The sequence below is a fragment of the Sebastes fasciatus genome, chromosome 3 (genome assembly GCF_043250625.1).
Source record: "Sebastes fasciatus isolate fSebFas1 chromosome 3, fSebFas1.pri, whole genome shotgun sequence".
In the NCBI taxonomy this organism is placed as follows: domain Eukaryota; kingdom Metazoa; phylum Chordata; class Actinopteri; order Perciformes; family Sebastidae; genus Sebastes; species Sebastes fasciatus.
The window spans coordinates 29420796-29443067 of NC_133797.1; the positions used below are offsets into that span (position 1 = coordinate 29420796).

Below are 22272 nucleotides of genomic sequence, written 5' to 3' on the forward strand. Positions count from 1 at the left end.
TAACAGAAAGTCGCTTTGTAAACACAAATGTGTCTAGCCTACCTCATTTGCGGTGCAAGCATGTCAGTCGGTAAAAGATGTCGAGCACCACTTCCGTCGAGCGCCACTTCACCAAAGTCCACAGCAACATTTCATTGGACTTTCCAGCCCAAAGTTGTTTACACTACATGTCAGCATTCACCCATTCACACACACATTCATACACTGATGGCAGAGGCTGCTAAGGTGCCAACTTTGCTCATCAGGACCTAATCTAAATACTCATTCACACACCGATGGCTATGCCTTCGGGAGCAATTTGGGGTTAAGTGTCTTGCTCAAGGACACATCGACATGTGACCAGAGCAGCCGGGGATCCACCGACCTTCCGATTGGTGGACGAGCTGCTCTACCTCTGAGCCACAGCCGCCATAATGGCATCTGCAGGATTTCACAGACCGGAAGAAAACAACCAATCAGAGCTGATCTGGAGCCTGCCATCTCTGAGCAGCTGTCAATCACTCACGAACTCTGATCAAAAAGGTCAAACTAGGAAGCGCTGATCGAATATGAAGGCGAGAAATAGGCATTACAGTAACATAATATTTATTCATATTTGATCAGCGCTGCCTAGTTTAACCGTTTCATCAGAGTTCACGAGTGATTGACAGCTGCCTCCGCTGAATGAACAGCCAATAGGAACAATCTTTCTCTGAAATGACCTGTGATTGGTCAAAGTCCTAACGAAACACAAAAAGCCCTTCGCCAATGGCGGGATTGTAAAAGAAGCGATGACTGCGGTGGCTGAAACGTTATTAAAAGGTCCATAAAAGGAAATTCTGTCTGCTATTGGTGATCAACTTGGTGCTATGAGTAGCTCCCGGCCTCTTTCATTTTGTCAAATTAGCTCTCAGAGGAAAAAAAGGTTGGAGACTCCTGCACTGAGGGGACATCTTCATCACTGCTTGAGGTGTGAAGCAATGCAGTGGCCAGTAGGGGGCAGTCTCAAGCTGATCTGTCTGATGCCTCCCTGCTGTCACTCATAAGGAGACAGTGCAGTATGAATAAAGTTTACAACAAGTCCAACTGGTCAGACGTGGTACTGTATACATTGTATACTCTTAAGAAGAGATCTTACACATGTGGGTAACCTCTCAGTATTAAAACAGAGCATGCTTTGTGTTTTACTGTACACCTGTCACCGAGAGGAAAGGCCTCCTTCATTATCATATTGTTGCCATGGCATTTCAAACTCAGGACAGAACAAAACCATGCATGACAAAGAGGTAATGAGAGTATGAAGTGCTCTAATTCATTGGGACACTGGGTGATACCCAATGCCGAGCACTGGTTACCAGTCAGAGTCTGGATATTTGCTCAGGCTGCATTTCTTTGAGAAGATGAGCTGCGTTGCTGCCGTTAGGAGGAATCTGAATGACAAAGGTAAGAGCTGCTATGCAATTTTAAACAGCCCATCATCGTCTATGCAGATTACACTAAGCCGCTGTAGCCTTTTCTTCCAGTGCTGCTCCTCTTTAAGTGGACTTAGAGTTTCTCTTGCGGAGGAGAGGAAACTGCTTCACACTCATTAAATCACTGCTGTTTGATATTCATTAATTTATTCCATTTGCACTGACATGGCCTTATTGGACACGCTGCACATTTCTGGTCAATTCCAACTTTGTGCTTAAACATTGATGAGTGCTGTGAAAGCTGATTACACTGCGTCTGTGTTTCTCTCTATTAATCCACTTTAATTAGAGGTTAGTGGGCCCTGCAACTTTTGGATGTTAATCCTTATGTGCTAATTCTTATTGTCAAGTTAGGTGATGCCGTCCGAATGCCCACTTCTATAGGGATGCAACTAACAATTATTTTCATTGGTGATTATTTCCTCAAGGTGTTTGGTCTATAAAATGTTGATCAGTTTCCTAAAGCCCAAGATGACGTTCTCAAATGTCTTGTTTTGTCCACAACTCAAAGATATTCAGTTTACTGTCAAAGAGGAGTAAAGAAACCAGAAGATATTCACATTTAAGAAGCTGGAATCAGAGAATTTTGACCTTTTTTTTCTTAAGAAAACACTCAAACTGATTAATCGATTATCATAATAGTTGGCGATTAATTTAATAGTTGACAACTAATCGATTAATCGTAGCAGCTCTACCCCCGTCACTGGTTCGAACCACATCCTGCAAAGTTGTATACTGTTACTTCATATATGTGTGTGTCTGTGAAGCAGACGCACACAGATGATTGAAGCAGGTCAGTGAGAGGTGGACCTTTGTCCAGGGTCGGACAGCGGCCCATTATTTATTCATGCTGATGTATCCGACCGGCCGCCTAATTGCACCAGGAGGAGCCCAATTACCAGCAGCGTCCTAAACAACCGCACAGTCTCACATTCACAGAAATGGGGAAGGTGGACTCTCACATGTCAGCCACGACTAACGCCATTGCGTCTTATTTACATTTGCACAGCTCAGATTCAACTCTGTCAACAAACAATGTGTCTGCTTAGATGCTAGCCACTTCAACAGAGGCCGGCCGGAGCAGGACGAAGAACGAGACGTAGATGTTGAGAGCTAGACGGAAAATTGTTTACAGAAGTGCCTGACAAGTGTTTGGTGTTGTTGCTGTGATCATGGCAGACAAAGGTAAGATCTTTCTGCGGCTGTTTTTGTGTTTGTTTGTTTGTTTGTTGTGTGTGTGTGTGTGTGTGTGTGTGTGTGTGTGTGTGTGTGTGTAACATGAGCTGTTCCCCCTCAGTTACAGTGGGCTCCAGCGAGGATGTGAACACGAGCTCTGTGACGGAGGAGATCTCTTATCAAGACCACAAGGAGCCCCTCTCATTTCTACTTCCTCTTCCTCGCCTTCAATCATCTTCACCAGGTAAGATACAATTCTGAATAGTTCAATGTTTTATCTCAGGATATACTTCATCATACTTAAAAGTATTTCACCCTAGTACAGTGTAAGGGTTTCTTAATATTCAAACATTTATCAAGCATGCCGTAAGAGAAGTGTGCTCATACACTGATCAAAGGTACTATATGGCGATGAAAGCAGCCGTTCAAGGGCTTTTATTGTGAAAGGAAAGACAAGGCTCTCAGATATACCTGTGTGGCCTCTCAGGTTGCAGTCACCTATAGCTGAGCTGTATATACGCACCAGTTGAAGCAGAAGAAAAAACAAAGCGGCTAGCCATGCAAATTTTGAACCGATAAAGTTGGAGTTCAGGATAAAATATATGCTGTGAAAAAGGTCAACTACGGACCCAAATGATCGATATCTAAACCTTCAACTGTTTTGGAAAGAGCACCTAAACAGTATCATTTTTAAGTGCATGCACTGCAACTAAAGCCGGGTTTCCAACAAAAGTTCTCCAGGACTTTTAGTCCCTGGAACTACTTTTCAAGGAACTAAAAAGTTCCTGCAGCTCACTGTTGTCTGCGTTTCCACCGCGGTCTAAAGACCTGTGATGATTAAGCAAATTAGTCCGCTGGCGTATGAAAAAGCAACAAGGCAACCAACGACTCAACCACCTCAAAGCACTCACCGGACACAAACACGGAGCATCACCAGAAATCATCCTCAAGGTTTACCAAACATACATCAGATCAATCTTTGAATATGCAGCACCAGCCGGGACCACAGCCTCGCAACACCAATTCAACAGACTACAAATCATCCAGAACAAGGCAATAAAACTGGCATACCGACTCCCACAATACATCAGCACCCACTACATCCACAGTATGTCCGGACTCAAAACCATCCAAGAAAGAAACACCATCCTCACCCAGAGGTATATATAGAGAGAACATCCATAACCCTGCCATGACACAGTTAATCCATGAAGGACAATGAGCCACCAGAACACCCCTCTCATAATACTCCAAAACAAACCACTATAACTATCAATTTTACAATCTATTTTATCTTATTCTTTTTTAATCTTGCCTTAATTTGATTTGCACCCTGACTGACAGCCAGCCACCCCGACCCCTAGCAAACGCACACACACTGTACATAGTCACATGATATTGATCTTTGCCCAGTTATGTTGGCTTTCTTAAAGTTTTCTTTATTTAAATTTGTTTTATCTATCTATTGATTTTTCATTTATTTATTTATTTTATCTGAGTTTTTTTTTTTTTTTTTTATCATTTTGTTTTATCCATATTTAAATTTATTTTATTTTGTTATATGAAAAAAAAACGGAAAAAAAAAACATATATACATATATATGTGGCAGGGAAAGAAAGAAAGAAAAAAAAAACCTTCTCAACTGGCTGGGCATGGGCCATGCTGCCACACACCAACTCTGCAGCCTACAGTTCAGTGTGCCCGCTAGTTTCATCTAAAATAAACACGTTGATAAAAAATAAACGACGACATTTACTGCTGCATATATTTACTGATGCACGTTGGATGTAATGAATAAAACGCAGAGGAAGAAAATGAAACTAAGAGCGTCTGTCGCCACAGTAAATCATCTGTTGAGTGTTTGATGGTTATTTGTTTGTGCTTTAGAACAAAACCGCCATTAACCAATGAGAAAATGACTTTTCTTTCTCTCATTCGCAGCACCACAGCGCTGTCTCCCTCTTCTAACGTTACCGCTCACCCTCTCTCTTTTTCTTATTTGTCTTTTTTTTTTAATGAGTCGGGAAGCCAACAGCAGAAGCTTCCTTTACTTTCAGTGTTATCAGACAAAGTAACATGTTCTGCCCTCGTCCTAAATCAATACAGGTATTTCCTTGTTTATGAATTAAGCGGTACACAAGTTGAAGACGCTGAAGCAGCGGCGCTGTGTGTGTGTTTCACCAATCAGCGACGGTCATCTCTGCAAACTCCACCCTGAAAGTTACGGTACTTTCAGAAAGTACTACCCCCAGACCAGGGCCTTTCTTGGGGGGTAAAAGGCCCCATAAAATGTCCCCAGAACTTAATTTAGATACCTGGTCCCTGTGATTGAAACGCAATGAGTTCCTCAAAAGGTTCTTAGTTCCAGGGGAAAGTTCCAAGGGAAAGTTCCTGCGGTGGAAACGAGGCTTTATAAATGATCCTCTACTGATGTCTCTTACCTCCGTTCATGACATTTCCTTGTGTCCTCTCTCTCCAATTTGCAACAACAATCTACTTTAACAACCCCACAAATTCTTTCTCCTGCTTCCCTTTTCTATCTCAATACTTCCTCATCTCTCTCTCTCTCTCTCTCTCTCTCTCTCTCTCTCTCTCTCTCTCTCTCTCTCTCTCTCTGCAGTCTCTCCTCCATCAGACCAGGCCTACCTGCAAGCGGCAGTCATTTTCCAGCAGCTGCGGACGGAGAAGCCGGTCGCACAGAAACATCTGCATTATGGGAAGAAGACAGACACCCCGCTACCAGAGAGTGGAGAGAGACGGGCTTACCAACTCGCCTTCAACGCACTCAAATGTATTAATTACTGAAGTTACTTTGAGATTTACGCAGCCTGCCTGGAGAGGACAGAGTGATGGTTAAACATAAAGTCAGGGAGGAATTCATTTGATGTACTCTCCTGCTATCTGTGCGAACCTCAGCCACCTCCTATAAGGAAGCCTTATCTCTATAATGAATAGAAGTGGAGCTGCAGCATGTGTCAACTCCAATATTCACTTTTGAATAGCGGCTTCAACTGCAGCCTGTAGATTACATAGCATATACATTTCATTTCTCCATGTGACTGCAAATTACTTGAGCTGGAGGTACAGCAGATGTCTGTATGGGAGGTGATAAGAGAGGGCATGCTATGGACACACTCATACAGCAAGCACACACAGTTTTACATACAGTATGTGACTGCTCATGAAGGGGTCGCTGGTATCTGCAGACAGTTTTCATTTTATTTGGCCAGGTTTGGAGATGTTGCTACATTGGATTTGAATGGACTTGAAGGTCTGTGTTGCTGAAATCAGTGAAAAATTACATTTAAAGTTACACTGATAAATATGTTCATATTATCAACGGGTTAAATACACATAATGTGAAAGGGTTCACTTGTAGTGATGAACCCACAGAGAAGTACAGTATCACCCAACTCTAGTTACCCTCAGCTTTATGGAGCACTTTGACTTCTTTTAACTCATTGACTATTTACATGTACAAAATATTCCACTATTATTCCGAATATGACAATATTCAGAATTTAATACGGGTCGTGTAAACAGCATAATCTGTTTGGTTATTCTGAATTAGGCCTTATTCCGAATGGACCATTTTCCGATTAAGACATGTGGGATGTGCCGATATTATCCAGCTTTTAGGAGCATTCTTTGGACATGTATACAGCCCATTCAGAATATGCGTCTCAATTGTAAAAACATTAGTAAAAAGCTAACGTTAGGCTATAAATGAACTACACCACGGTCGCATGAGCGCGAGTATACACAACGATGTCAGTGATGATGTTTGTAGTCTCATTAGGCGCTTGTTAGCAACCGCCTTTCTCAAGATACATAAACTTCAAAATTCACAAGTGGGGTATTTATTTATGTATTTTATATCGTAGAACAAAACGTTAAAATCTCTTCAGCTTGTTTTAACTACAGACCTTATTTCGGGCATCTAACTAAACCCATTCAAAAAACCCACTGACTTCGAGACGAGGGAACCGGAAGTGCTAAAATGTTAACTAATTTCCGCGTTTTAGGACTCATTCTTGTAGCGCTCTATATGTCTGTGTTGTGTCTTCTGTTGTCCCCGAGTGGCCAAAAAAGCCAAATAATGCGTTTTTAAAAAATAATCAGCAGAAAAATCTCTTTACAGAAACAATAACCTTTCTACTCTGAATATGTTTTAATTTTTTTAAATGGTGATATGAATTTTTTTTAATGCTATTTTTCATTGCTGCAAGAACAACAACATTGCACTTCTCTTGATTGTAGTTTTAATTCACTCAATCGTGTTTTAGTAAATTTGGGTGAACTGAGCCTTAAAGATTTATCTTCATTAGCTTTAGTATGTCTTATATTCAATCAAACTGTTGTTCTGATATTTCTTCTGCCCGTTAAGAAATTTGTTTTTCTCCTAGACCAAGATTTACTGGAGGACATCATTATTGATAGCTGCTTCCAAACTTCTCAGCAAATCGTGAGTCTCACCAGATCTGACACGAGTGGTCTCGAACCCAGAACTGATTAAAAACACTTCAGCAGTTACTCAGTGTCTGTTTAACTGTCTGGGAGTTATATCTGTCTTCACATAAAGTAGCCGTGTCCTCTGTCCATACAAATGTGCTCCATCAGAATATGGTAAAATGAGTGAGGGCGACGGGGATGCAGTTAAAGGCCATTTGTATTCAGATCTGTACTCAGTCTCGCTGGTTATAGGTGGCAAATGATGCACACAGGAGAGAGGCAGACGCACTCTCCAACTGGGAGACTATAAATGACGCTATAAAACACTGTGCGATGACACACACACATGGACAGAGAGACACCTAGCTTATGTGTGTGTGTGTGTGTGTGTGTGTGTGTGTGTGTGTGTGTGTGTGTGTGTGTGTGTGTGTGTGTGAAGGATGGCTTTATTGAGGGATGGGTGAAACATACAGAACAGGCTGACAGATCATTAGTCGGCAAGTGTGACTATAAAAGCTGCCACACAGCTCTTTGTGATTCCACGCACCTCTTTACTGCAATATACTGTACATATTCTACCCCCAACACACACACACACACACACACACACTGAGAAAAGGAGTGGAAGGATAGTGTCTTAGTGGCAATAAAGAGAAAGGGAAGTGTGAGAAGATATCTGCTTATCATTTTCCTTAAGGCAGTTATAATCAATATTTTATATGAACAATGGATCACAATGTGAAAGAGGTTGCTTTTATGGTGCCTTCGAATAGGGTCGTGTTTACCGTGTTCACAAGAAGAGTCCATATGAACGATATCTTGTGATATTCACGACATCGGTAGTGGAAATGGTGCCTTCAAATGAAACTCGTGAGCTTGTGTTTACAACGTTGGAAGTCGTGTACACGATATGCTTGGCGTTCAAGTGGTTCAAGTCGTGAGAACACCGCTGCTAAGCAGCTGCAATATTAACGTTACTGTCGGCGTCTAGAAGCCGCAGATGATAACAATTTAGCAAGCTAGCAAGTGGGTAACATAATGCAGGAAATGCAAGGGCATAATGACGGAGGAAAAAGATGAGGCCGTTGGGAATATCAACATTTTCCTCAGACATATTATAAAATTACCAAGAAAATATATCCACATATTATGTACCGAAAAATGAACTTCCAAGGCCTCCGCCATTTCTGACAACATCAACAAACACGTCACAACTCGTGAACTCTGAGCTTTCAGAAACGTTCCACTTACGAGGTTGTGAATATGACATGAGGGGGGAGTTCATATGGACTCTTCTCGTGAACACGGTAAACACGGTAAACACGACCCCATTTGAGCTCACGCCCTGTGACGTGTTTGTTGACATTGTTAGAAATGGTAGAGGCCATGGAAGTTAATTTTCAGCACATAATAAGTTAATATATTGTAATTTCAGTCGTCTATTTTTTTTTTCCGTAATTTTATGTCTGAGAAAAATGTTGATATTACCAACAGCCTCATGTTTTTCCTCTGTCATTATGCCTTTGCATTTACTGCATTATGTTTGCTAAATTGTTAGCCTCTGTGTCTTCTAGACGCCGACAGTAACGTTAACATTGCCGTTGCTTAGCAGAGAGAAGAGAAAAAAAAAATTCAACGTTATACAGCCATAACCATAAATTATGTCTTACCTTTGCTGTTTTGTGATCAAAAGATGTGTTCCAGGGCATATCATCGCTGCTAATGGCTACTCCAATGTCTTCTTGAGGCGATTCCAGCTGTTTGTATTCATTAGTATTGTAACGAGCGTTTATTGCACCATAGACCGTTTATAGTAGAAAGATGGACGCCATGGCAGCCAAAACATTTTGATCGCCCCATGGTGGCTGACTACCGTATAGGTCATATATCCCACCCCCTCTATGTTGGTGAAAAAAAAAAAAAAAAAAAAACATAATTAGTTTCACCTGTGCTTTTCTTGCTATGACGAGTCAAAATGGCTGCTGTGGAACAGGTCCATAAAGAGAAGTCACGTCCCTTCCAGTGGACCCCATCGGACCTTATTTCCGAAAAAATCCGACTTGTTCTTTCTCTTCTCGGCTGATAAAAAGACCAGATAATGTTTTATTTGTGTGTGGAACATACCTAAGTTAGCTAGCGCTAGACGAGGCGAGAGATGTGGTTCACTGAGCTGTTTCAAACAAAAACTAAATGATACTACGACAAACTGTGACTTTCTTGACTTGATGTTTTAAATTGACAAACATCATATGTGTGATTCATGACGCAATTCAAATGGGATCAAAAAAATAATGACTACCGTTCATATTTTTTCCAAAATAAGGTCCAGCGGAAGGGGCGTGACTTAGGCTCTCTATGGCTCCTGTAACTGCTATATGATGATGATGATGATGATGATGATGATGATGAAAGCCCTCATGTTTTGCAGTCTGCCGACTTGTTGCCATTGGCGACGGTGATGCTGTTTGACTTCCAGGACCGAAGGTTTTTGTTGCGTGAACGCTCAACAAAGGAAGGGGAGGAGCCTCTCCGGGAAGTCAGGGACCTGGAGAGCAGTCTGCAGAGGTGTGTGGGTGTGTGTGTGTGTGTGTGTGTGTGTGTGTGTGTGTGTGTGGGTGTGTGTGTGTGTAGGAGTGAATGTAAAGAGTTAAAGGTGTGTAGGATTTGGCGTCATCTATTGGTGTGGTTACAGATTGCAACCAACTGAGTACCCGTCCACTCAATCCTCACATTCCAAGACTGTGGTAACGTGAGCCGCCGAGTGCAAAACCGTGATAACGCTGTTCGCCTCGAGACCATCCTTACCATAATAACACTATTTTTTGGAACAACGGAAGTCAGACGGCGGCTGGCGGTTCCACAGTTTTGCACTCTGCGGCTCACGTTACTGCAGTTTCACAAGCCTGTCGAAGAACTACGGCTTCAGGTAACGTAAAGAAAAGGTTCTCTCTAGAGCCAGTGTTTGGTTTGTCCGTCCTGGGCTACTGTAGAAACATGACGGACTCCGTGAAGAGGATTCGCTCCCTATGTAGATATGAAGGGCTCATTCTAAGCTAATGAAAATACAATGATTCTTAGTTTCAGGTGATTTATACACTAATGAAAACATAGTTATGAATATTATATTCCATTTCTGCTAGTAGATCCCCTAAAATGTGACACACTGCTCCTTTAAGAGTTTATTTCTAGTGTACGTTAGAAATTAGTTGCCTAATTAAATCTGGAAATCACACAAACTGAAGGTAGGAGACATGAAATCTGCAGTATGTTTACGACGCTGGTGTATGTGTGTGTGTTTATTACAGGGGTAAGACCAAGCTGGCAGCATCTCTGGCTCGCTGCAGAGTGAAACAGAGTCTGCAGAGCGTCTCCTGTTTTCTGTCTGATCCTGTCAGGACCAAACAGCACAGAGCAAAACGTCTGCCACTTTACGCCTGGGTCAATACTCTCAAGATCAGGTACGCTCTCACAAACACACAGAAAGAGGGCCATGCAGTCATTTGTAAAAAAAAAAAATTAAATGTTGTTTAAAAGTGCATGCATTTAAGAACACATTCAATTATCTGACTTCTCTGCATTCAATGGCTCTTCTTCTCTTTCTTCTTTGTGGCACAATCCAGACTGCACACATCAGTCTATTTGGGTATAAACCAGCAGATCTATGGGAGCACATGATGTCAGTATAAAGACAAGGGTTAAACTTTAACACAGTGGCCGTTTATAAAGTGACAGACTCTGTGTGGGGGGGATTGCAGTATGAGTTTAATGGTGAGTGAAGTTCAACGGAGCGTATCTGAGAAAGGAAGGTTGAGCTTTCTTACAGCTTGAGGGTAAAAAAGTACTCTGGTGGTTATTGATGTAAAGCTAAAAATGCTGCAACGCCAGACAACCCTGGAGTGCATCTGAGTCACAATATGTGTTGTAAATATCCTCCACTGATGTTTCTGCCTCAAATAAAAGCTTTTAATCTAAATATCTCCACTGTAGTGTCGAGGATGTGTGTGAAGCAATACAAAGCGCCGGCTTGTGCGAAGTGAAGATCATGGCTGACCTCAGAGAGGCGACGTTCTGCAGAGACCCTCTCTGTCCAGACACACTCGTCTTCTCCCGACAGCTTCACGCTCTGCTGCAGCACAGCAGCCTCGCGACTACACATGCACTTAACACACAGGTACCTATGCATTTGTGTGTGTAGTGAAGGGTGTAATTGAGCTAAATATAGGTAACCCTCACTAATGGGAAATATGATTTCTTCCTTTCAGGAGCTTTTGACGATAATTTTAGAAGACAGGTACAAGACTGGTGGAAAGAGTAGAGTACATGTCCAACTGAAGTAGAAGTACTTTGACTTCACTGGTTCTTTACTTACTCAAGTAGAAGGGCTGGTTTATAAATTTACATATAACCAGAGATGAAGTTAAAGGTCTTATTGATAACATTTTTATGTAGACTAATATTAACACAGAACCTTTAGAAATGTACTGAATAAAAATACGGCTTTTCCTGGAAACAAATATTATGATTGTGAATTAATGAATTAAAAGTCCGCAAAATACTCACTGGAAGTTGTCCAATTAAATTAACAGGAGGAAATGTAATGAATTGCTTCAGTCATTGACTAATTGTTCTTCACATGAATAGCCTACAGCTTCACCTTACTGCTGTGAAACACATTAAAAGTTTATCTCTTCACAAAAGGGCCTTTGCAGTTGAATTTCCTGTAGAAGTATAAAGTTGTGTAATCTGTGTAACTGGGTTTGCTGTTAATCTTGATTAGCAACACAGCAGTCTATAACACTGGAGGGAACAGTTCTGTCAAGAAAAAGAAGGAAATCCTCCATGTGCATGTGTGAATAAAGTGTGTGAATCTGTGTGTCTCTTTTTGCAGGACAGGAGTGTGTGTGTGGCAGTCAGCGCGTTACGCCCCCTGCTGTTTGATAACGGTGACGTCCTGGTGGCGGGGTCTTTCTCAGCCGTGACCGTGGCTCACATAGCTGTGGCGGCCGCTGCCCGCTCTGGCCGAGTGTTGGTGTGCGGTGCCGATCACACACCTTTACAGATAGAGGAGATGCAAGGACTACTCACACGAATGGACATCAAGAGTGAGTGATGAGAGGAAAAACAATATTCAATAAGTATTTCACGCAAGTGTAATGGACATTTCATGAGCCTTTAAAGAATATTTCCATTTCAAGCTATAATATGCGCACCTCCTGTACATGCACATGACTTTCCTGATGCAAGTTCATGTCCAATGTAGATGTGCGAGTCCTGTCAGAAGCCTTCTGTGGTCTGGATGAGTGGGACGCCAACGTCCAGCGGTTAAAGGTCATCATCGTGCTTCCTCAGTGTTCGTCTTCCGCGCTCAACGACCCTGTGCCCACCATCCACAGTGAACACGGAGGTATGAAAAATAGAAAAAATAAATCTATACATATTTTTTATGAAGGTAGTGTCTTTCCCATAAACTATGAGAAGTGGACGTAGTCACCGTGACGTCACCCATTGGTTTGTGGACTGCTGTTTTAAACCCTCAAGTTCAACTTTTTTGGGCCGTTGTCATCTTGGTTATTTGCAACCAGAAGTGACGCAAGAGGGTGGAGTTAAGTGCAACCAAACGCTGAATAAGACAGCCGTTTCACACCAAGCACAGATCTTTTCATTCAAACAGAAATTTAAATGAACAGATTTTGTGGGTTCTTATGAATGCCTTCACACCCCTGCAGAACATTTGTGCGGGGAAAAACATATTGGACGGACCTCAATTTCAGCGGACACGGCGGAAACTCATTGCAAAAATGGAACACGGCAACGCAGATAATTCGCACCCGGTGTGCATAGTTGTCAATGCAATGTTGTAAAGGCAACCAAAATGTTACAATTAACTTTCGTGAACTGAAAACACACTGTGAAACGGTTAAAGTTGTAAGATGAAAACACGGACAACTCCCAGACCGGATAACGCCGTGGTAGCGACCTGTCAATCACACTCTGCTTTATGGTCTATTTGACTCTAAATAGGACCATAATTTACTAAATGAACATCATGCTGTATTGAAGAAGACTTGAAACTAGCGATTGTGACCATAAACTCATGTTTAAAATGTTTACTGAGGTAATAAATCAAGTGAGAAGTAGGGTCATTTTCTCATAGACTTCTATACAATCAGACTTCTTTTTGCAACCAGAGGAGTCGCCCCCTGCTGGCTATTAGAGAGAATGCAAGTTTAGGGCACTTCCTCATTGACTTAACTTCTCAGACCCGGAGATTACCGCCTGATCTTTCCATTAAATTCCTCAAATATGATAAAAATGCAAAATATCTTTCCTTCTGTTGTCAGACTGGGATCTACTGCCAGACTTGTGTCAAGGCTCTGTATCCCGGAGCAAAATACACACAATGGCCAGCCAGCAGGCACGACTACTGGAACACGCTCTCTCCTGTGAGTAGATATTGAAAGCACACACACACACACAGAGAGATAAACCTATTATGCAACTTTTCAAGCAATGAAACACAATACATTAAACATTTCAATAAACAGAGTTAAAGCTGAGAACAGTTATGTAAGGGCAACACACGTAAACACTGCTAAAACGTTGTCTGTACCGTAACTTGTTCTGTGCATACTGTTGATAAGATTTCAGCACTATCAGAACAGAATAGAGGATTATTATTATTATTATTATTATTTGTATTCTCTGTCAGTCCCAAAGGTTCAGACGTTGGTGTACTGCACACGCTCAGTGTATCCAGAGGAAAATGAGCAGCTGGTGAAAAGAGTGTTAGAGAAAACACACACTCACCCCAAACTGCTGCCCTTCAGGTAAACACAAACACACACACCTGTTCTGTCTTTGTGCAGGTAATAGCTCTCTGTCTATTAACTATTTAACTATGCAATCAGACGTTTCATTACTCGTCTACAGGCCCAAACCACAAATGTAATGAGAAACCTGAGTCACCTACTGTTTCTACTACAGGCCAGACATAAAGCAATACGTGTTGTTGTTTTTTTTAAGAAAAAGTAATTCTAGGTGCATTTAAAGGAAAACACGGAGCTGAGGGCATTTAGACAGTTTGTACCCAACCCGCCTGTGACAGAGAGCGACAGGAGTTTGGCAGCTCACAGTGAAGCTCACCTGCTTTAACATAAAATTGACTTTGAAGCTGATTGTGCTCTCGCTGTCGCTGAGATTCTGTCAGATTATTGAATTCATGCCCATCCATCAAGGCTTTTACTTTCACTGAGATCAAACAAGATGTCGACTATAAAACAAAACTGCATGTCTTCAATATAAACAAGACTAAGAGTCAACAGCCTCGCTAGCGGTGAGGCTGTACTAACGTCAGCATGCCAACATGCTCACAATGACAATGCTAACATGATGAGGTTAAGCAGAAAGTTCTCCATCTGTGAATTCCAATTCCCATACTACCATACTATTTAGTATGCCAGAAAATATTTAGTATGTCCCAATACATAGTATGTAAAATACAGTATGTCAAAAATACCAGGATGTCCTACTACTACTGTCAAAGGTAGAAGGTCAAGGTTCAAGGCACAATGTTATGATGAAGTAGTATGTCCCAATTGTATGCATACTGTGTGCAACAGTACATACTTTGTAAGGAGAGCTGCAGTATGTACTAAAAGTAAAAAGAAAAAGTATGCAAATTGTAACGCAGCCTATGAGTCAACAGCCTCGCTAGCGGCTCTGTGAGGCTGTACTAAACGCTAACGTCAGCATGCTAACATGCTCACAATGAAAAAGCTAACATGCTGATGTTATGTAAGGGATAATGTACAGCGAGCTCGTCATTGTTGTTTGTCATGCGACCAAAGTGGTGGACCAACCAACAGACCAACAGCATGGCTAAAAACTCTGAATATGGGTGCCACTTTCTTATTTGTCCGAGGTGTTTCAGTTCAGTAATTGTGATAATAACTATTAACCTCCCTGTTGAAAGGAAACTGTCTTTTAACAAGTTGGACCTTCATCTGAGTCTATTTGCTCGAGGTGGGAATATTATCACGATACTTAAGTAACTAGACAAGCTTATTGTGATTTTAAACATTTTGCGATATGCTAAGTATTGTGATAAGATATATTGTGATATATTACCTTTTTTCAACTGCAAATTATGCAGTTTGTCAACATCTTTTTTTATCTAGGATGATACAGTTTTTACTCCGAGTTTTCATTCACATATCTTGAGGTCAGAGGTCAAAGGACCCCTTTGAAAATGGCCATGCCACTTTTTCCTCATCAAAATTTAGCATAACTTTCCGAGCGTTATTTAGCGTTCTTCACCGACAAGCTACAATAAATAAACACCTTTTCTTGTAAACGTAGTAATAAAAACAGCTATAGTGGTTTAGCAAGTTGCTTTTGCAGAAGCCTTTCTTATCGGTTTGCCTCAAATTGAGATTAGTTTGAGGGGGAAAACTAGAGTCCTTTCATTGTAAGCATGAGTAATGACTGCAAAACATCTGCTTGCATAATGCAGACACTGAAAGCAAAAAAATAAGCATAGAGTATAAAGTGAGTATATGTGAGATAACTTCACAATCTCATAAAAAAAACAGCTCAGCTCATGCTCAACATCTGCATGCGGATCTAACTGCAGAACCATGTTATAATGAGCAGTGAGCTTCATCTCAGTTACAGACTGCAGGAGAGAGACAGAGTGAGTAAATAATGTCTGTCTAGTGTAAATATGACAGGCTATCTCATATCTCCACATGATCTACTCTATGTACAAGTGTGTCAGTGTGTGTGAGGTTGTCGGCAGTATAAAGGATCATCTGCGGTTGCCGTGGGGACGGTAGTTAATCCTACAGTCGGGGTGAATGGGGTGGAGAATATTTCAGTCTGTTTCACGCCTGCTGCTCTACACAACTCATTTTTTACCATCCATCCTCTCAGAAAAACCCAAATGTTATTATATTCGGTCACATGAGCTCCTTTATCAACGTACCGATGTGCAATGAGACGATCAGCAGCAGCTGTTTCACCTCTTTTTTTACGGTTCTCACATCTACTGTAGCACCATGCTGTTGTTTTTGGCACTACTTTGAACAAAAGAACTCAACAGTCTGTAACAACTTATACATGCTAATCTTCTAAACTGATTTTCTTGTAAATGAAAATGTTGCTTTGAATCAAACAAAACATAAAAGAGAAGTAATTTGTTCATTCTTGAATACAGATCTTTATAAGACTGGCATAGGGGGGGGGAACTAGCAGTAAAACAAACATTATGTATGTCTCTAACCCATTTGTGCCCGCAACTGAAGTTTCTAATTCTCTCTTCTCACCTTTCTGCGGTGATGTAGAAATGTACTCCAGGGTTTGTCAGTACGCTGTGACATCACTGTTGGGTTTGGTTACAGGTGGAGCTTGGACCAGAGAGGGCCAGGCAACGCTGCTTTTCAGATCTGTTTAAAACGATAAAAGTTTAAGCTTACAAAACTCATCAATAGTCCCACAAGTAAAAATTATTGACCCCTGGAAAGAATAATGCTCTGGGCCTCAGTTTTTAATAGTTTTGATTTCCATCCAGCTGTTGAAGAATGGCAGTGAGTGCAAATTTACACTCTCTCAATGAATGTGTACAACTAAGAGCTTTTCATTGAGAATTTTAATGTGAATGAAGGTCACATCAGCACATCATCTCCATAATTTAACAGGATTTAGACAATGTTTGGCCCGCTGAGAATTGTTAACAGCATTTGCCAACATATCTAACACTGAGGGCTCTTACACCAGATGTACAATATACAGGAACCAGCAGTGACAGCTGGCAGTGATCAACATTAACATGCATGTCTCGAGGCTCTGAGCTTTCATCTACAGCAAACAGTTGTGCATATATAATATTGCACAAACTGCTGTCCAAATACTGTTATGAATGATTATTGTGTCGACTGTATAAACTGTTGATTTGTAGCTTTTTCAAGAAGTGTGCTTCAGTTTATGAGTTACAAAAGTTGCAAAAAATTCTCAAATCTGCCTGAAAACACAGTAGACTGTATAAGTGTACGTAGTCACCATGACGTCACCCATTGGTTTGTGGACTACGGTTTTGAGGCTTCAAGTTAGACATTTTGGCCGCCGACATCTTTGTTTTTTGCAACCAGAAGTGACACCAGAGGGTGGAGCTAAGAAGAACCGAACGCTGAATAAGACACTTTTAGGCAACCAAAATTATACAATTAACTTTCATGAACAGAAAAAACACTGTGAAAGGGTTAAAGTTGTAAGACGAAAGCACCTACAACTCCCAGACTGGACAACACCGTGGTAGCAACCTGTCAATCACAAGGTAGCCCCGCCCTAAAGCATCCCCTGTTTTATGGTCTATTTGACTCTAAATGGGACCATAATTTACAAAATGAACATCATGCTGTATTGAAGAAGACTTGAAACTAGTGATTGAGACCATAAACTCATGTTTACAATGTTGACTGAGGGAATAAATCAAGTGAGAAGTAGGCTCATTTTCTCATTGACTTCTATACAATCTGAAATCTATTTGCAACCAGAGGAGTTGCCCCCTGCTGGCTATTAGAAAGAATGCAAATTTAAGGCACTTCAGCTTTGGCTTCACTTCTCAGACCCGGAGGAAGCCACCTGGAAAACACTCAACAACAAAATGTTAAAAGGTGCCACATATACAGCAGAGTTTAAGTAGTACATTTCCTGTATTTGCTTGTCAAAATAATTTATGGTACCTTAGTATAATTTCCTATAACTCACGCGTCTTGTCTACTTTACAAAGACATAAAAAGCAAGAGAAATGAATAGGTATAAATAAATAAAAATAGAGTTGATACAGTAAAGCTGACAAGTTATAAAAAACACAGTAACAACAAGTAGAACAATAGCAGAAGAATAACCGATTAAGAGAATGTTAAAATGCTAAATTACATCTAATCTAATAACAACATGTTTTCTGTCTCAGGGTGAACGGTCCGATTTTCCCCGATGACTCCCAGTCAGGAGACTCGACGGACTCCAAGTTCTTCAGGCTGGAAACGTCTCCGTTCACCAACGGCTGCTTCATCGCACGGCTGTCCCGACAGGTGAGAGAGGGGGAAGGAAAACGTGTGAGACGTGGAGATTGACAGGGAAAAAATAAGTGAGAGACATGTAGAGGGCAAGGTTGTGCTTGGAGATTGAGCGGGAACAGAAGCGTGCGTGTGTGTGTCTGTGTGTGTGTATGTGTGTGTGTGATTGCTTTGCGACGAGACCTTGCAGTAGTGCTGAGGCTGCACTCTTTTACTGTCTGTCTGCTGGGAGGTCGGTCGGCTCTGCTTGTCTGCACACACACACACACACACATTGACTATCTCTCCCTGAAACACTGCAGCATAATTCCAATACTCCATAAAAAAAGGAGAGACAAGTTAAAGATGAAATACGCCCGAGTTGCTGAAACATTTCAATGCTTTACAGCGAAGATGAATGGATAATTCTCTGTATCGTTCTTCCAGCCCTCCGGTTCTTGTTGCATCACCTCGTTGCTCCATCTATTTGCCCCCCCCCCTCCTTTCCCCCTCTCCTTTTCTTCATCTTGTTCCACTCATAAAACCTACATACAGGAGGAAATGAGATGCTGCTCCTTTGATCCCCTGCAGCTCAAAAAATGGTGCAGGGAGGTGACTGTGCTTGTATGTGTGTGTGTGTGTGTTTATATTTTTCCAATACAAACACACACATACAGATACATGGGGGCAGGTCTTTGCTCACCTGTCCAGTGGCAGTAATTTAAAATCTAATGATCATCACGTCTAATTAAATCGACATCAGACACCAGAGCTGCAGATTTATTTACACCGACAATTCAGCGTTGTTTCACTGCTGCTCAGATGAAAGATGAACGACTACACACCAGTCAAACTGTGCTACAGGACGATTTAAAGGGATTTGAAATAAACAACATGGCAGCATAGAGGCACAGAAAGAGAGAGAGAGAGAGAGAGAGAGAGAGAGAGAGAGAGAGGGAGCGAGAGAGAGAGTGGGTAAGGCAACAAGAAGTCTCCTTGAAATCTCAAGAAACAAGAAAAACAGACATCAGAAACAGATGTGTCCAAAAACTCTCTGAAAAACCAGACAAGCCTGACACGTCTCGTCTGTAAAACACATCTGACAGGATGCCATCATTCATGCTTCTCTCCAGTATAATACAGTCTTCTCCATTTTATTACAAACAACTCATTTTGCAGCATAATTAAGGTTTTGAGGCTTATAAATGACACAAAGCATATAAGGCTGTCAAAGCAAGAAAAATAGTGACGGATTAAACACTTGTGATTGAATAAAATATGTAAAGAGGCCGTCAGACTTGACAACATAAACATTCTAAATGGCCCTAGCAACAGAATACCTGCCATTCTGTTGCTAGGGCAACAGCTTTGGTCCAAGTTTATTTCCTTTCAGCTATACTGCATTAACCAACATTGAAACAGGAAATTCAAACGGGCCCATTTGCAAAGTTTGAAAAGGTCTATAGAGACTATGTGCTCACATTGACCTCCAGTCCACCACTTTGGTCCAGAATGAAACACTGGAGTAGTTTGGGTAACACTTAATTTTACGGGTCCGCACATTTTATGGTAATTAGGTGATAATTATCAAGTAACCTATTTGAAATTTCTTTGGAATTACTGCCAAATTACCCCAATATTTACCTCAAAATCACTTTATTATAAACATTATTTAATAATTATATGCTAAAATAGCATATAATCGTTAGAATAGGGCCCTTAGGCTTGAGAAGCGGCTGCTCTTCATCGGAGTTGGTAAACCAGAACTAATAGAAGACACTTCTGATCAGGCACAAATCTCACCATTGTGCGACTTATTGTCTACACAGATGTAACCTGGTAACTAATGTAATAATTCAGGGAGTTTTTTAAAGAAATTTCAAACGAGTTATTTGCTAATTATTATCTATTTATCAGCAGACATGGAAATAAAGCATATCAATTAACTTTGTATTTTTTTCTTGGAAATATATTAAATTAATTACCAGCTAATATAATTATTAAATAATGTTTATAATAAAGTAATTTTCGATACATTTTGAGGTAAATATTGGGGTAATTTGGCAGTAATTCCAAAGAAATTTCAAATAGGTTACTTGCTAATTATCACCTAATCACCATGAAATTTGCGGACCTGTAAATTGAAGTGTTACCGTAGTTTGACGACCACGGGTATGTCAGCTTATTAGCTACAGCCAACATTTGTTTTTTTAAGCCACACTCTAGCAACTATAGGGATGACAATGTTAGTGGGTCCACCATGATGGTACAGACTTAAATGCATCAACATCCATTTGATGGATTGCCATGGCATTTCGTACAGACCTTCACGGCCCCCAGAGGAGACAGACTACTAATTTTGGTGACTTTTCCTCTAGCGCCACCATGAGGTTGACATTTGCTAATTTTAGTAAAATGTCTTGAGATCTATTGGATGGATTGCCACGAAATTTAGAGTTGTTGGTGAAAAAAGATAAGTGTTGTGACAGTATCTATCATGTTGCCTTTCAAATTCTATTCCATCTCTGTTGGGATATAAATCCTGCTATCTCTCCTCTTCCTCCTCTGCAGGTTCACTTTATGGCTCATCTCTACAGTATTGTGTTTTGTTGTATAGATCTCCTTGGTGCTATGTAGCCCTAGAGACCCGTAGTTTTAATGTGTTGTGTGTTTTCACATCAAATCTTAAGCTGCCCTTGCTTTTTCAGGCGGATCCCACTAAGGTAGAAACAGTCCACGATGTGCTTGCGAGGGCAGCGGCAAAGGGCCTCCTGGGTGGAATAATTCCTGAACAATCAAAAACCAGTAAAAAGGGGAAGAGCAAGAAGAATCGCGTCGCGTCAGCCGGCAGCAAACCTCCATCCCCCTCGAGCCTAGAGAGGCCGACAGGAAGGGAGGATGTGAACGGAGAAGATCCTGTCGCACCTTCAGAACATGAGGAGAAGAAAGGTGAATGTGGTGAGGACGAGGAAAAGGACGAAGATAAGGAGGGAAAGAAGAGGAGGGGGCTTAAAGGGAGTAAGCAAAAGGTCAAACGTCGACCAAAGCAAACCACAATCTCAAAGCTGCACCCTAAAGGCCACAAGAAGAAATCATCAAAGAGAAAAGTCAACCAGTCACATCACAAGAGGCGCTTCACAAAAACTAAACCGAGAAGAATACCTCGTCTGACACTGACGTTAATGTCCTCCGCAAACCCCTCCAACCACTTGTCTCCAATCACAGCCCTCGCTCACAAGCTAAGTAACAATACAACGATGAAATCACAGCAGACTGTCTCTAGCAGCCCGTCTCCTGTCCGTCCTGCTGCCTCCAAGCAGGTGCAGAGACTCAACACAGAGCCTGACAGAGCAGAGAAAACACTGAAGAACGCAGCTGGACCAGAAGGCCTGTTTAAGGCCAGAGGAAAGGTGGTCAGACCAAAGAAAGAGGTGGTGACAGAGGACGCGTTGAAACCTGCAGGTTTTGTCCTGCCACCCATTTCCTCCCCGTCCTCCAGCTCCGTCAGCAGCAGGAGTTCTCCCCGTCAGCGTCCGTCCCGGACCTCCCTCTTTCAGCTCGCTCAAATATCTGCCTCCTCCTCCTCCTCCGTCTCACTGCCTGGATTATAGAAAGATCACTGATGTTGCGGTGAATTAAATCATCAGCGTGTTCTGACTATCATAAAGGACTATCGAGTAAATTATTTGAAAGTATTACCAAAAATATTAAATGATTGTATTATAAGTTAAGTTTGAGAAATAAAAATATACAGTATGAAAAGGAATTTAGTTGTTTTACTCATTTCTCTGGTGTGACTTCAGCACACACACATATAAACTGTATATACAGTACATTGCTACTGAAATGACTGGTCAATTAGGGTGTTTTCACATATAGTCCATTTTAAACAAACCAAACTCCAAAAAGTGGACCAACAGAAAAGGAACTTAGTTCTTTTTCTAGTCCACTTCAGCTCTAATGAGGCCTCAGTCCTCTTTCTGTTCACACTATAGTTTCACTGGAGCTCAGACACACAAAGTCCTAACGAAATTAATTCATTAAGCCGATACACATCTGAGTGGTGTATATGGAAAATTTGCTCGCTTTTGTCAAGTTGTTGCCACCGGTGTTTTACAGTGTTTTAGGATGTCCTGCC

General features: G+C 41.3%; 1 protein-coding gene across 2 annotated transcripts; it reads left to right on the forward strand.

Annotated features, from left to right (window-relative positions):
• The first annotated feature begins 1157 nt into the window (after nucleotides 1–1157).
• On the forward strand, nucleotides 1158–21894 carry LOC141764682 (putative methyltransferase NSUN7). Of its 2 annotated transcripts, none has more exons than XM_074630091.1 (13): nucleotides 1158–1422; nucleotides 2755–2871; nucleotides 5249–5419; nucleotides 7035–7093; nucleotides 9509–9645; nucleotides 10386–10538; nucleotides 11068–11251; nucleotides 11969–12182; nucleotides 12341–12484; nucleotides 13422–13523; nucleotides 13790–13907; nucleotides 18050–18170; nucleotides 20843–21894. In XM_074630091.1, the coding sequence occupies exons 1-13, from the start codon at nucleotides 1317–1319 to the stop codon at nucleotides 21743–21745; spliced, it is 2529 nt and encodes an 842-aa protein (XP_074486192.1). In that variant the 5' UTR covers nucleotides 1158–1316; the 3' UTR covers nucleotides 21746–21894. The 2 variants fall into 2 exon arrangements, with proteins under 2 accessions (XP_074486192.1, XP_074486191.1); XM_074630090.1 differs by having other exon boundaries at nucleotides 1159–1422; nucleotides 2749–2871; nucleotides 20843–21893.
• The last annotated feature ends 378 nt before the right edge of the window (nucleotides 21895–22272 follow it).